General features: G+C 39.6%; 1 protein-coding gene across 1 annotated transcript; it reads right to left on the bottom strand.

Moving 5' to 3' along the window:
* Positions 1-545: 545 nt before the first annotated feature.
* Positions 546-16,583, bottom strand: LOC129775961 (uncharacterized). The gene is made up of 2 exons (XM_055781258.1): positions 16,447-16,583; positions 546-1,109 (listed from the first exon to the last, which is right to left on the bottom strand). Exon 2 carries the CDS (start codon positions 1,092-1,094, stop codon positions 807-809), a length of 288 nt encoding a protein of 95 aa, XP_055637233.1. The 5' UTR covers positions 1,095-1,109; positions 16,447-16,583; the 3' UTR covers positions 546-806.
* Between the last annotated feature and the right edge of the window lie 353 nt (positions 16,584-16,936).

Here is a 16,936-nt window from a genome sequence, read left to right as displayed (position 1 = left end):
TGGATATAAATGCTACCATGACAAGCGAAGAATCAGCTCCAAATAAGGTATGAGAAAAACCAGCTTGTTAGTGGATGCCGAAATGTGTCCTTTCGCGAGTACTCATTGTATTGCTGAAGAGCTGAGAAACCATTCACCGATGCCATGCTTCATTAGGTGTTCAACTTTTCCGCATCTTGCACGCGTCGACATAACACAAACATTGTAGATTCGCGAAGCAGCACTAACAAGCCAAACCATGCTCTACATATGTTTCGTGCGATGTTTTACAATGCTACAAATTGACTGAACAAATTCCCACAGTAATGGTTTCACACCTTTGGATGTTCGGATGCAACGGAAAGCTTATGTTAACCATGCTGTGGCAAAGTGAATACAGAGTTGTTATGAGGTAGCCGCCGTTGCAGCAGATGAGCCATGTTGCATAACAGAATCTAGTCTCTTCTCAATTGATGTTGTTTTTACTAGACCTTTAAAACGAAGCTGACATTACAAGTCAAAATCTTGCTCTTTTTGGACAGTCATCGCTAATAAGAACATTTGCATTTTATTTTTTATACATTTATTTAAATTTCTTCATACTTAACATAACAAAAAACATATCTCCTTGCAGTACAGCCGCAAAAAGAAACATTGGCACTATCGTGGAAGAATAACAAGTGTCTTTTCTATCAACTGGTAACTTCGGGAAGAGAAACAAAAAAAAAATCATATCCTAGTGTACGATTTGTTGAGATGCTGTAAAATTAGTGTAGGTTAGAATGTCGAATACTGCCCTAATGTCTTCGCCCTGCGCATCCGCGGCTTCAGTTCTGGCCCACTTGATCGACCTGCGACTGGAGGTTGGTGATAACTTCCCGCGGGATCTGATCGCCGAGCAGCTGGAACAGATCGACCCGTTGATCGCCGGGGATGGACTCGAGTGCCGCCACCTGGATGCCCTCGGAGACCCCCTGGATGGTGGCGTCGCGTGGAATCAGCTGCTGGGATTGCGCCTGGCGGATGGCCTCGTTCGTCAGCGCGGATCCATCGCGCTGCTGGGGAGCGGCCAGAGTCAGCGCGACGACGGCGAACAGACAGATGACAACTTTCATTTTTGTCGGTTGGGGCTGCGGATGAGATGGGGGAAAGAAGCGAGACACAAAAGCTGTTAATTTTATCTTTCGGAGTCGGATCACGTAACCGTTGCTTCGTGATGCTTTTGTCGAAATCAGGATATTTCATAAAGATTGTTGGGTGTATTGTCTTTCGTTTTCTGGTTTTCGGTATCGATAATGCACATTTGTTAAAAATGAGAATAGGAGGGAAATAACCGTTATAGTGTCCAGTTTTTGGTTGCGTTGGTGTGTCACGTAGGTGAATCGATCATGGGATAAATGAATCTGGTATCATGATTTTATTTTTATCCTAACAACCAAATTGGAAAAATTCAACAAGCAAATAAAAAATCTTATCTCAGATAATAGGGTAAGGTTTCATTTCTTGAATGACATATAGCGCACACAAAGTGATCAGAACCGATGCAATCCGCGATAACAGAAGTATAGTGACGACGTATAATGGCGACTTTCAAGTTCAGGATCATAATTTGGGTCCCGAACTCTAAAACAGTATTTGGTATACGTACGAAACTGATTGGTAGAAAATTTGGATCATATCGACAGTTACAGGTTTTGCATAGAGGGTACAAAAATCTTCGTGAGAAAGTTGAAAATGTGTGACTCAACTAACCCTTTCAAAAATGACTCGAAGTCGTGGAATTGAATAGAAAAAATGTAATTGTGTCGTATTGCATTTGGTGATTAAAATTAGGCTCATTTAATCAACTGCATACTTGAAATCTTCGAAAAAGAATTAGACTACTTTTTGAAAAGGACTGATTTTTTTTTGCTATTTATTATTTAAAAATCTTAACTCTAAAACTATGATACCTACAAAATTCTGGTCGTAGGATAAAATGTAGAAAATTGTTAAAATTTTCATAAAAAATACTAAAAAAAATTTAAAGGAAAATTACACAGAAAAAAAAATTTTTTAGAAATTTAAATTCACGTAAACGTATTTTTTCTCAAAATTCCAAATTCCATTACAATTCGTTCATACATCGGAAGATGAGCACTTTTACAGGGAAAAAGTTCTTCTGACAACAACTTTTTCATGTTTTTTTTCAATTTTTTTAAAATTTGTTTTATATTTTTTAATGAAAAACTTGATAATCTCCTACATTTCATTATTTAGCTCTCATTTTGTAGATTTTACTTTTTCTCTGTAAAAGTGTCCATCTTCCGATGTATGGACCTAAGACAAGACTAGACAATAGGGGGTCTATTTCGGACCAGTTTTCGGAGCAGCCGCTGATTGGTCAATCCTAATGGGTTGCCAAGAATATTTAAAGATTCACTTCTACATAATGTACTCAGGGTATGTACTCTCACACTAGTTTTCATGATAAAGCATAATAGAAAAACACAATTTGTTGTGAAGTACGCAACAATTTTGCTTTATATCATCCAAATGTAATTAATCATAGAATTTATTATACGAAACCATATGTCAGGGACGTGAAAAAAAAAGATATTCAGGAATTTTAACTCATTTGGAAACTTGACATCTCGAGTGGATCGGCATCCCCATTGGTCGCACTTGGTCCAAGAGCAAAGGCTGATTTAGACGATGCCAGTCAGCGCTCTAGTTGAAGTATCTGTTTAAGTTAGAGGCCAATTACTTGTTCGATACTGGTACAAGTAACTTGAACAGAGTGTCTGTTCTCTGTTCACTGGATACTTCAACTAGAGCGCTGACTGGCATCGTCTAAATCAGCCTTTAAGAGTAAGAAGCCAGTTGTCATGTCTTCTCTTAGGTATAGACAGGTATAGACCAATGAGGTACATATAGAGGTGGAGCAGTAGGCGAAGTATATCTGTATTGGCAAGCAAAATATCGTGTCGTAATTATTTGCATTCAATATGGAATGTATATGGAAGAAACAAAACAATGTTGAAAACACTCACGGTTGCATGATAATTTGAGCCAAAATTATCATGAAATCATTCAACTGGTTGTTTTTTATCAGATGGCAATTATATCATGGCTTATTTCGATTATTCATGTGGTAAAAAGGTCCAGAGAGCAGACGTATACTTAGTTCTCGAAAGCAGTAACATTTCCGGTGAAATTTTGATTAATTGACGATTATTAACTCACAACATACACACCGACACTGAGAGCCTTCGAAACATCAACTTCATAACGGTAAAATAATAAAACTTCGTTTGTTTCTATGAACGTGGTGGAGTGAAAATGGCACATGGAAATATCACTTTTATCCGTCTTTTTCGACGTGATTTCACAAATATTCACTCCACGCTATCACATTAGCCTCATATTCAGCGGGAGCTCTACAAAAATGTACGTTTTTAATTGATAAATTACTTCCTGAAAATAACATTTTTACATGGATGCGGTGGGCAATCAAATATAAACACAACGACTGACGTCACTATTTGCTAAATAGTTATGGCAGCGCATGCTATGTCGCTCGAAACTCGACCATCTTCATTACCTTTTTTCCAGGACATTGGGTATAGACCAAGGCGCTTGTATAAATGTATAACAGGTGAAGAAACATCTTCACTACAATAAGAAGGGGATTACGGTTTGTGGAGCGGGGGTTGTTTGTTTTGTTATTTCTAGGATACGTCATTTTTGCATTTTCACATGCGAGAGTAGTGGATGAACTGGTAAAGAATGAAATTTCTACAAAATCATCCCTTCTTTTTCACATAAACTCGCGAAAGCTGAACATAGTAGGCATCGTTCGAATAAGCGTCGTAGCAGTTTGTAGAGAGCCGCCGGCAGCGTCCTGATGATTTTGCTGTTCTTCCGACCGGGTAGAACATTCCACCAGAGCTGTTTGTAAACAGCACCGACAGCAATTCCAATATGGCTGGAAGTGCATTTCATATGATTGTTTCACCTGGTATATATAGAGGCGCCTTGGTATAGACGACTGCAGTGTTTGCCGATTAACTGAATAATTCGTTTTCTTTTGTTCAAATATGCTATTACAGAAATGATTCCCCCCAGCATTCTTTTGCTTCTATATGCTGCAAATCATGACACAAAAGTGAACGAGACAACTCTGCTTCGGTTCGCACTTCATGATACACGAGCAAGCAAACCAAAATCGCCATGATTGGTTCGTTCCATTCCGTTCTTTGTTTTAAAGAGGCTTTAAATTTTCCAGTTCATTCGTCTCTAGGGGAACCCGGGGCAAGAGTGCCACCTTAAGCTAATACGCGTTTTTGAATGCTCTTTTGTTATACTCTTATTTAGGTGTAGCTATGCATCAAATTGTTCAAAAGTTACGTTTACTATGAACATGTTTCATTTACAAAAATGATGTTTTTGGCTTGTATTTTTTCAGTACGGGGCAAGAGTGCCAATCTTATAAAAATATAATTTTTGATGAATAAAGCACTGTGAAATTCACGGTGGTTCCAAAGAACGCAAACTCAAGTTCTGGTGGCGTTCACGAAAACCGGCAAGCCAATCTTCTCCGGCCAATTTGGATGTTTTGTCGAGAAAGTGAACTAAATTATTTCACTCTGCGATTTTATACCCTAGGTTCGGGATGTCGTGTGTTGTCAGCCCTCGAAATAACTTCTGCATATTAAGGATGTGACTCACGGGTTACTCCTGCTGTTGTTTAGAAAACACAGTTTTAAAACAGCCTAACTTCTGCACATATTTGGCCAATGTTCTTCTGGGCAAACCATATTCCTCCGCAGCTCGTCTCCATGATTACAGAATGTACGGCAACAACCATAGTTTCCATCTGCCACGGGTTTCGGAACGAAATCCGTTCATATTTACAAACCATGACCACAACAAACACAACCACGATTACACTATTTGCGTTTGACAGATCGAATTTGAGGTTACGACTATGGCATTCTTACCCCGGTAATAATGGCTCCTTTTGCCCCGGAAGTTGAGAGATAACAAATTTATTTTTTATTGAAATAAATGCGTATGATTTAAATTAGTTCATACAGTAAGTTGAAGAAAAATGATTATTCTATTTATATTTATGGGTGGAGTCATGCAAACATATAGAAACTGAGGGTATTTCGTTAATTTGCGCCTGTGCGTTCTTATATAGATTGCAGTTGTAAGAAGCTCAGTTAGTATTTATCTGTTTCCCAATAAAAAATATTTAAGGTTCTGGCTGATTATATGTGATATATATGCAGTATCTGTATAAAACATAGTTCTGTAGTTAAATAATTGTAAAAGATGGAAAAAGGCAAAATAATCAGATGGGCACTCTTGCCTCGGGTTCCCCAACTATGATCGGTTTCGGTGCAGAATGTTTATATTCTTCTATGCCTCTAACTCATCACATGTCGACCATCTCCATGCATTATGAAACAGCAAAATTATACAGACTACGCAAAGCGAAAAATTAATATTCAATTACTGCAACAAATCCTGACTCAGTGAGTGTCAGAGTGTGCAAACTTTGTGAATATTTAGCTAACTAGATGCCTAGAGAAGGGTAGTCAGATCACATTTTTCATTTTTAACGCTGCTATCCCTTGCAATATATACAGGCAAACTTGTTTTTGTGCGATCGCATTTTGTGCAGTTCTTCATTTTTTAACTGTTTTAGTGCGATTTTATTGCTTATGCTATTGGTTTGTGTGCTTTAAGTTCCGATTTCATAATTAAATCTCATAAAAAGAGTCACACAAACGAGGAAATGCACAAAACGTGATCGCACAAAAACAGGTTTGTCTGTATATTCATATAGACCGCAAAATTTTACTAGCAACACCGTTCCAGTGAGAAACAAAAACTCCCTCGCTTTAGCTCTTCTTCCGTTCGCTGCTCTGCGATATATGCGGTTGAAACTTGTATACAAGCTTCAAAAATGGTGTGCGATGTTATGGACAGCTCAGATATGCAATCAACAGGCTTTATTCCTTGCTGCGTATATTCATTTGGTGCAACAAAAGTGAAGGAACGGCGCCAGTGGTTGTGTGGTTAGCGTAACAGCCTCACAATCCGATCGGCCTGGGTTCAATCCCAGCTGGCGTCGTTGGGATTTTCTGATGCGAAAAATCTCTGGTTACGTCTTCCTTCGGAGGGGAAGTAAAAGAAGTTGGCCCGGCTCATGAGTTGTTGAGTCTGAAAGGTAGGAACAGGTGGAGTCGCCTCCCTGTTGTCGGTGATTGGCACTAAAGTGGCGGAAATAGGCCGACGAAAAATAAGCGAAGATAAAAAAAAAAAAAAACAAAAGTGAATGCAGGGCGGACTCGATTGTATACAGTCTCTGATTTATTTTCATTGTATATAATCGAATCTTATATATAATCAAGTTTAAAAAAATATTTTTTCTTCGTCTTTCATGGTTTCGTTTCTTGAATACAAAAGAAGAATTTAATTTTTTATTTGTCCCCTCAAAGTCAGAAAACACCTTTCTCGCATGAAAAAAATAAATTTATCCAGAATCTCGCAGAGGGTGATAGATGATTATTTTTGATGAAAAAAATCCTTCTGTGCATATGTTCAAACTTCAACAATGACAGATTTATAGAACTTTTTTTCTGTTTCGGACTCTGTTGCCTCAAACTGACTCGATATTAAAAAAGTACGCTACGGAAAACGATTCTGTTGCTTCCATTTGAAAGATGAGAAAACTAAGTACAGTACAGTACAGTACAGTACAGTACATTAAGTATAGTGGTGAAACATCTAAATTAGTGGATATAAATCATCATTTGACCAGAATTTTGTAGATGTTATAGTTTTTGAGTTATATTTTTTTTGTAAAAAATTAAGAAAACATTTTTGCCCCTTTTCAAAAAGTAGTCTAATTATTTCTAGAATATTTCAAGTATGCAAAGTTGCTTAAAAGACCCATGTGTTTACACCCACAACGTTTCTCTGCTATCTGAGATGGTGCTGCCAAAGGCCAGTCGAGTTGGCATGAAATTTGTCCATGGGAGCACTACATTTCGTTATAAATCCATGATAAAAGTATCCCAAGACGAAACGCATTTAGGTTCCTTGCAATCACCATCAACCGGAAGCTGTTAGTCCCAAGACTGCGACAATGTCAAGAGAAAGTGGCACAGCCGAATTCACCTCCTCAACCCTTCGTCCTACAACTGATTGTGTCAAAAACTATAACACTGAGTCTTACTCGTGATGCACTTGCATATCATATGGCGCTAGGACCTCAGCAGTATAGTGAAATCGCCCGATCCGTGACCGTCTGAAGGGTTTTTAATTTGGTCCCCTCTTTTGGAAACAAATTTTAGGTAGGTAACCAGAACACAAGAATGTGTGTAACGGGGGGTCTCCGTAGCCATATTGGTTGCGCGTTCGCTTAGTAAGCGATCGATCGTGAGTTCAAAACTCAGGGCCCTCATTGACCATCTTTGTGTTGTTACAGAATAGCTACGTCCACGCAACAATCATCAGCGATGGAGATCGATCCACGGTCGAAATAAGATCGATTCATCCATACAACTGCTCTGCTCTGCAAGACACATCGGGCTACTGTTCTATAAATAACTCAACAATGATCAATCAATTGTCTCCGCTGTCCGGTGGTCCAACTGGTGGATAATGGAAGAACAGAAAGAATACTCTTACGCCTAAATGGCTACTGTGTGAATGTACCATATGTAATGGTATAGAAGGAATACTGGCGAATGGCAATTGTGTAATGTGCTAATTATAGATATGATAAACATGTGACATGTAGACGATTAAAATTCGGCTCTGTTACAGCTAAAATGCTAATGAGCCTTAAATAAATAAGTGGGATAAAAAAAAAAGTGTGTAACGCTCTAGTGAACTCTTCCCTCACGTACGGACAGCAGCTAACTATACTAGACATCCACATGTAATCGATTCAATATTTTTCGCGCCCGAAAATATTTTAGCAATTAACAATGTTTTCATAACTTCAAGTAATCAAGGCAACCTAGTACTTATTTGCCTTGCAATATTGTCAAATTGATGTTTTGAGTTGACATATCCTGCCCGCTGTCTAGAATAACACTCAAAACTGAGTTTCCATTTTTCAAGGGGCTTTCAATCGAAAATTATTCGACACGACACAATTAATCGCTGCTTGCTCCTTTTAAAAACTGGGGGAGCGCAAATTGGACGTGGGGTTTGGCGCACTATAAAATCGAGCCAAATGCATGTTTCTTTGCACAGTCTCATATGCGTATTGGATACCTCGTGATTCTTTCAGGAAAAGACTGAGCATAAAGCGCTTGAAATTGGTCAATATTCGCGATGCGATCGATTTTCGGCTTTTCTAATATGTAACCGAATGCAGGGTTCGAAGTCTCCGAAGATAAAAAATGAAAATCGACTCTCCTCTCAGTAATTTTACTTCGAATAGGACTAACGTCAACATTACTTGAATTGACTAGAAAATTAATTGACGAGCGTTGAGAGCGAGGGTACCTGATGCACTATTTTAATCTATGGTAATTTTAATTGCCGTCACTAATGAATACAAATCTACCTTTTTATTCAACCTGACTTCAATCCACACTTCTACTCCCCCTGACATGAACCTTGTTCCCCGCGTACACAATCTTATTTCTACTTCCATATAAAGTGAATCGAAAACTTGATTTCTGATGCAAAAAAGTAGTTACACCATTAATGGACGGTTTTTTGTCAACCCCCCGTGAACTAACGAACTTACACAGTTATCAGGTATGTTATAAAGGTCCTCGTAAATAGCGTGCAGTTTTGGAGGAATTATGAACAAAATTTTAGTTCACTTTGTCTCCGAGCTCAATTTTGAGAAGAAAACATACAAAAAAATGGGTTTATATCAACAAAATTCACAAATTTGTCAGTGGTTTCTGGACACAATACTGCACGCCACTTCATATTTGTGAGTAATTTTCGTGTACAATACAAAGAAGTCTAGCTCACTTGTAGTATATGTCAAACCACGTCGAACTCAAAAATCGATATATGCATACGTGGTACATGAGAGAGAGAGAAACGAAGCCATTTTGGGGGAAGTCACTTAAATATGCATTGAAATCCATTTGACGGGGAAAAATGAATTACGATAGTCGAGTCGTAGAGTGAGATAGTGAGAGTCATGTTGACGGAGAAACTGCTGGAAGAAGCCAAAACTCATTTCCAATTTAATACGAAGGTGACTTTCTTCATAGTCCGCTGACTATCCTCATCTCTTTTGACGTAGGACTACGTCTTTCATTTCTATACCGGGGTGTAAAATCAAAGTTTCGAGAACGAAAGCGTTACGCCGAAGACCGAGATTTTGAGTGTTAATAGCTCCTAAACAACTGAACGAAATGGTATGATAAACACTTCATTCGAAAGATAAAATGTCTACGCGTTCTATACTTGTTACTTTCTGATCCAAAAACTTGTTTCAATAGTCTTAAATTTGCTTTCAAAATAGGCTATTGAAATCACCAATCGGTATATAAGCGAGCGCCGCTCGGAAATCCACTCAGTTCTAATTGAACAGCGATTGGAGCATGTTGTCGCTGTTGTGGTGAAGCTCTTCATTTATCATGAAAGCGCGGATGAACGGTGTCACCAAGAGCCTGTTTGTGCACCTTAGGCCAGAAGGGAATCCATCAGGAGGAGAGTGATGCTACAAACGGTTCCCCGGGAAGATCTCGAAGCAGCCGCTACACACACACACATACACGCACGGAATTCTTTCCGTTTGGATCGAGAAAGATCCGGAAAATAAGCTGCCAGTTCCTCTAGGAATTTAGAAATACATTCATGTGAAAGAGTTTATTTGAATGTTTTCTATCCATGTAACACTGTGACCAAATATGTTTCAATCAAGTGCTATTAACAGATGGTTATCGAGTTAGCATTAACCACTGGTGGGCTTCCAGTATCGAGGAAAATGTGGAAATATCTAATCGTTACTGAAAATAATCTGCCAGTTCCTCTGGGAATTTAAAATTACATTCATATGAAAGAGTTTATTTTAATATTTTCTATCCATGTAACACTGTGACCAAATACATTAGGTTTTGTGATTTTTCAATCAATCGCAATCAACAGGATAGCTTCTGAAGATTATTCTTCCCCATCAGTAGGATATTTCCGTATCCAATATTGGATGCATAAAACCTTGTGCCTCCAACGTAACGCTCTCGTTTTCGAAGTTCTCCAAATATTCATTCATTCAGAATGAATTCATATTCAACTTCATACAAATGATCTCTAAATCAACGATAGTCCTACGTCACCCTTGCGGTTATACCATAGATATAACCCACTTCCTGTTTTTTATGCCGATAAAACAGCACCGATTCAAGAACTAGAGGACAACATCACACGTGTTATCCGTGAGATACTAGTAGATATGTTGGAAAAAGTAACTTTAAATTGGACTTTACGTATGGATCACCTGAATCATTTACATGATATAATCGTAAAAGAAATATCATGGACTGTTTTTAACCATCAATAAAAAATTAGTGGGTTATATCTATGATATAACCGCAAGGTTCACGTGGAACTACCTTAGCTGAGCAATCATTCGTTTGTATTGATTAAATTCTTGATTGAATGAAACAGTTTCCAAATTCAATTGAGTTCAATATATTTGCTCTGTGAGTGAAAAAAATGAACAAATGCCGTGTAAAGTCAATTCATTTATTGTTCTTCGTTACAAGTAAATTTAATGACGGACCTTTTACGTTTGGTATGATGACTAGAACAAAATATATGTACGGAAGAATTATCAAACGTTTGATGAACCAGCCTAAGGCTGAAAATCTTTCCAATAAAGACAAAAAAAAAATTATCAAACGATTATTTTATTTTACATTTCCCTCTGAAGTTTACATCCCAAAAGTGTACATACTTCTCGAATCTCGAATTTGCTTGAAACTGGGAAGTTCATTCGCTTCTAGTGGCTGCACGATTTTCCCAGGTTCCTAAGTTTAGAAGATCATGTTAGGACAGACATATTCCACTCTGCACAAAGGCAAGCGAGGACAAAAGTACTCGCAGTTTGCATTTATTTGCAGAGCCGATTTCCCCAGAAACCACGGTTTTGAAGTCTGTGTTAGGGAAACACATTTCAATCGGAACAAAAATACCCCCGATTTGTATGAATTCGCAATGCCGATTTCCCCACGCTTCATGGATTTGAAGTCTGTGTTAGGGAAACACATTCCAGTCGGAACAAAAATACCCCCGACTTGCATGAATTTGAAATACCGATTTCTCCAGGCACCTTGGTTTAGAAATCTCTATTAGGGAACACATTTCGGTGGGAACAAAAGCTCCCCCTACTTTCGTGTGTTCTTTTTCTTCTTTTTGGCTTTAAGAGGGTTTAAACTTTTCAGTTCACTCGCCTCTAGGCTCTTTCGTGTGCTTGCAATGCCGATTTCGCTGCTTGGTTTTAAAGTCTGTGTTAGGGAACATTTTTCGATGAGAACAAAAGTCCCCCTACTTTCATGTATTTGCAATGCCGATTTCCCCAAGGCTGCTTGGTTTTGATGGCTGTGTTAGGGAAACCGTAAATCGGGCCAATCAAAACGATGCAGTTAGGGCGTTTAGATAACGCCTAATATTTTACAGTTATTCAATTGTTTATCTAATGAAAAACAACATTTTGTTAGTTGCGATAGATGCGTAGAAATATTCCCTATCAAGTGATGCAAACATCTCTCCTATCCAGTACGAAATGTTCGAGCTATAAGCATTCGAAATCTTTCATTTTTTCCTGCATGTTCTGTGTTTAGGTTTTCATTTTACCCTCCATATATTCCGGTTAGACGTAGTCCCACGTCAAAAAAAAAATAATTTTAGAGGCTTAGAATGAAAGCGGTGTAAGTGATTTGATCGATTTCTCTACATCGACTTTCTCTTTTGGTCATAACTTAGCTGCAAATACATTCCCAGCTGTATTTGACAATGTGGAAGATAGGTCAGAACCTCATCTATCGGATTCTATAGCAAACTCAAATTGGAACGTTTTTGCAGTTGAGTTATTAACTGAAGAAAAAGTTGATGAAGAGAAATCGATCAAGTCACTTACACCCCTTGCATTCTAAGCCCCTCATTTAAAAGTTTCCTGTGGTTTTTTTTTATGTCAATTGAAAATCGAAGGCTTAAAACTCACCCTTCAGTTGTTGAATTGAGTCGTTTTTGGTCTCAAATGAAGATGAATTATAGTTAACTCTTAACTGTTAACTGTTGTATATCACTTTATACACTTGCTCGGTGCTTTTTGTGCAATAGCGGAGCTTAAAATGTAAGCATTTACCTTCTCCATAGCAAGAACGATTTGAGTACGACCGATCCGTACGGCAGTAGAGGAACAACTGAATTGTGCTTCTGCGTCAATTTGGGCTATTTACGAACTGGGAAAAAGTGTTGATAAAACCAATTTTCGAAAATTTATGATTCCATTAGTATGCAAAACATCGGAATCAATTCGCAGCAATAAAGTTGCTATTTTTGAGAAATGTTAAACTTTTTCATGAAAATGTGCCTTAGATCCTTAGCTTTAGAGGGAACGTTGACTTGGGTCAAAGGGCAATTGAAGCACATTGCTTGCTTGAGAAGATCTACGCTGAACATACGCCATCAAAGACTACATATACCATATGTAGTCATATGGCGACGATTATCAGCATGACGGACAGCGATTTGAGACTGGGTATCAAAATTGCATTGTAGCAATGTGTCGAATTATTTATGGCACTAAGAAGTTGATATATTTGAAGTATTTGAACTCAAAGTGCAAAAAATCCAAGCTGCACCTGGCTGAACAATGTTTTGCTGTTGGCAAGAGCAGAAAGACGTGTAATGAAATTGACGATATCGTTAATACTATCAACCTATTCCATGGTTGTTTACATAGCTTGAATGAGATACGAAACAAAAACAGAAATTGCGACATCAAAATGCTCCAGGACATCACCCTCCCGTTATCCAGAACACCCTTGAAATATCTCTACGGTCCCGCAGTATTTTTTAGGCCTGGTCTCGCTCCGATTGCTACATGCCATAATCGATGGTGTCATGGTTTCCCTGTGCGAGTTCGGCCCAAAGACGATTCGTTTTATTGTCGAATAATTTTTGTGTACCGAAGATGTAGCGTTCTACCAAAATTGGGAGCCTCTCTATCATTTTGGACAGAAGTTCGCTCATAATCACACAAGGTTGTTGATTCATAGCTACATATTGCAAGCATATTCTTATGAAAATGTAAATAAATACTATCATTCGTTTACCGCGACAGTACTACGTGGTGGTGGTGTTTTAATAGCTGTCGCATCCAGGTTGGGCGGTTTTATTGATCCCACACCGGTGTGTGACACTCTATAACAGCTTTGGGTTGAAATCCGGACGGAAGGTTTAGTCGTTAGTATCGGCGTAATCTATTTACCACCCGATAAGAGAGCTGATCTCAACAGTCTGGTTTAGTGTGGAACATTTCGGTGAACGCCCCACCTTCCATCGACTGCTTACGATCACGTTTTTCAGCTGCTTCCTCGGCCTTACTCGATGGATTCTGTTTTCATGGGCTTACGCAGATCAATCCAGTGTTGAACAGGAATGGCCGCTTGCTCGATCTAGTGCTAGCAAATGATGCTGAATTATCAAGGTGCTCGATTACCGAGGCCACTGATCCAGTTATCCCGCTCGACATCGATCATCCAGTCAGTACTAGAGGTTGACATCGATCTACCGTCGTCAATCGAATTCGAAGTTGTACCAGATCTGAGCTGCCTCAACTTCCAGAAAGCTGATTTCGCTGCATTAAATCAAGCAATATCTCAAGTCGACTGGGAATTCCTGGAGACAATCGAGGAAATGGATGCTACCGTTGCCAGGTTTACCGATATTATTACTCGTATCATCGCTGATTGCGTACCAGCGCGGAGGGCGAGTTTCTCCAATCTTTCGGGAGTGCCTCAAGGAAGCAACCTAGGCCCACTGTTGTTCTCATTGTTCATCAATGAAGTGTCCTTACTACTTCCACCTGGCTGCCGCTTATTTTACGCCGATGATGTGAAAATCTATATGGTTATATCAGGAACGCTCTTGATTGCTTTAGACTTCAGAATATGGTCGACTGTTTTGAAGAATGGTGCTCAAGAAATGTAATGCCGCTCAGCATCACGAAATGCAGTACTATTTCGTTCCATCGTAAGCTAAAGCCAATTGTGTTTGGCTACTCCATCTGTGGCTAAGTTCTGTCGCGAGTAAGCCATATCCGAGACCTTGGAGTGACACTCGATAATGCACTCAGCTTTCGACTACACTTCAGTGAAATAATCGCTAAAGCCAACCGGCAGTTAGGATTCATCCTTAAAATTACAATTCCGTGATCCACACTGTCTCCGATCTCTCTACTGCTCGCTAGTTCGATTTATATTGAAGTTTAGCACAGTTGTATGGTGCCCCTTTCAAACAAATTGGATTTCAAGGTTTGAAATTCGTACAACATGCTCTCCGGAACCTTCCGTGGCGGGATCCACTAAACTTGCCACCATACGAGGCGCGTTGTCAACTTTTCGGACTGGAGACGCTGGAAAGAAGACGTTTCAACGGCTCAAGCTATGTTTATCGCTAAACTTTTGACCGGAGGAATCGGCAGCCCCTGCACTGCACTGTTGACACAAATCAATATTTATGTGACTGAACGTAGTCTTCGTGTCAGAAACTTCCCGTATCTCGAAGGACGTAGTGTGAACTATGCGTTTCATAATGCGCTTCATGTAAGTCCGTTTCAACGAAGTTTTATAATATAAATAAATAAATTTCAAGTTTTACAAAGCCATAACTCAGTTTTCAATTTCTTGAACGCTGTTGGAGCATAAATAGCATAAATAGTGCTTTGCTTGAATGGGTTGGAAAAGTTACTGACCTTGGAGTAGTGCTGGATCAGAAATTTAATTTCAACGCTCATTACACCTCAATCATTGCTAAGTCAAACCGACAACTCGGATTTATTTCGAAGATTGCGAAGGATTTCACTGACCCATACTGCTTGAAGTCCTTATATCGCGCTTTAGTACGACCAATTCTCGAAACTGCAGCCGTTGTTTGGACTCCAAATGTGATTTTCTGGAATTTGAGGATTGAGCGTGTACAGCGAAGATTCATCCGGTTGGCCTTGCGTCATCTACCTTGGCGCGATCCATTGAATCTTCCTGCTTACCCGGATCGATGCAGACTTTTAAACCTGGACACTCTTGAGAGAAGACGCAGAATACAACAGGCAGTTTTCGTATCAAAGCTGTTCAATGGGGAAGTTGATTATCTTCGGCTACTTTCATTACTGGACCTTCGTGCTGCTCAACGACCTCTCCGACAGCGATCTTTGCTACAGAAAAGTTTTCATCGTACTTTATTCGGATACAACGAACCGCTGTCGTCGATGATTCGAACTTTCATATTGGCGGAGGATCTATTTGATTTCGGCGAGACATCCAGCCGCTTTAAAAATAAATTAACTAGTCCGTCGATTGTATAAATAATACATTATTATATATCTATTCATTAAGACCACAGATGTCGGATGAATCAGATTTAAATAAATAAATAAATAAATAAATGAATAGCCATATTATTCTTGAAGACTTGAAAGATGAAGCTTCTTTTTAAAGCAATCAAGATTATTAAGGTCTCTCTTGCGTTCGATTAAAACACATCTTGGGAAGTCAATCGACTCATTAGTTACTAAATAAACCAGAACTTTAGCTGTCTATCAGTGACAACAACAGTGCGATAATCCGACATACACCGCAAGCATTAGCGCTTTGATAGAATGGCACAACATTGTACAACGATCGTTGTTTCCTGCGGGAAAAAATATTTCACGCACCACCCTATGATCGGTTCACCACGACACACGACCCAATCACCAACCAGAAGCCTCAGAGATGAGCCTCTCACTTTGACGCGACGCGCACTCAGTTGGGTTACGCCAGTATCGGACGGCTGTTTTACATTCACAACAACAAAACGACGCGACTTTTGTTATGAAACACGTAATCCCCGCGAAACATGGGGCCACACCATTAATAATACTGCGGTGTCTCACTATGTTGCTGTTGGGGCACCTCCGGTAGCCAAGAGATCTTCATTTTCCCTTACTCTGTGTCTCTGTTTCGAATTTCACTTTCAGTGCGTGTATAAACTATTATTCACCAACGCGTGATCCGGGCCGTCTGGCATAACCGATCAACTTTTCAATTTGTCCTCAATAACGTAATGGTTGAAACGTGTAAAACGCGTTACTACTCTCTTTTTTTTTTGGGTCCACAATCGAGGGTCAAATTTTATCACTCAGCTGACGTAACGAAACAACGGTAGGCGTCCGATGCAATGTCACACAACTCCCCCCACTTTCATGGGGAGTACAAATTAACTCACCTTTCTTGGCTGTGCGCGGGGGAAGGTCAGACAGATGCACTCGCAGATGACCGTAGTCGGAGAGGATGATGTTGCTGGCGGTAAAATTCGTCCACGATAAAACGTCGGCGCCCGTTGGAACGTTGCTTTTATAAGGACAGACTCCCCCACCGCGCGGAAGCCCATAGGAAGGGTTACCCACACGTTGCGGTCGCTGATGCTCTGTCGCTTGTTGGGAGAAATGGGAGATTCGCGGCGTTGGAACAATAGTGTGGTGAGAGCGAACCGAATGAGAGGCAGAGATGATGTCGCAGAGTGAGTTGAAAGCAAGAGGAGAGGAGAAAAGCGATCCAAATGGAAGAACTGAATGCTGTAAAGGTTAGGGAATCAGCTAGCGGTCACCACTTGCTTCGTGGTTCTGGGAGATCTGGTGATGGCATGTCTACTTTTTGGAATGTTTTATCTGATCCCTTCAACAACCTTCGATGGTTTCGATTTTTATCGATATCGA

This window comes from Toxorhynchites rutilus, chromosome 3 (genome assembly GCF_029784135.1).
Source record: "Toxorhynchites rutilus septentrionalis strain SRP chromosome 3, ASM2978413v1, whole genome shotgun sequence".
In the NCBI taxonomy this organism is placed as follows: domain Eukaryota; kingdom Metazoa; phylum Arthropoda; class Insecta; order Diptera; family Culicidae; genus Toxorhynchites; species Toxorhynchites rutilus.
The sequence above is the reverse complement of the archived record's forward strand: the minus strand, read 5'-3'. Positions and strand labels throughout refer to the sequence as shown.

Bases quoted from the DNA above. Each gene is read 5' to 3' on its own strand.
- LOC129775961 (XM_055781258.1), bottom strand. From the start codon at position 1,094: ATGAAAGTTGTCATCTGTCTGTTCGCCGTCGTCGCGCTGACTCTGGCC.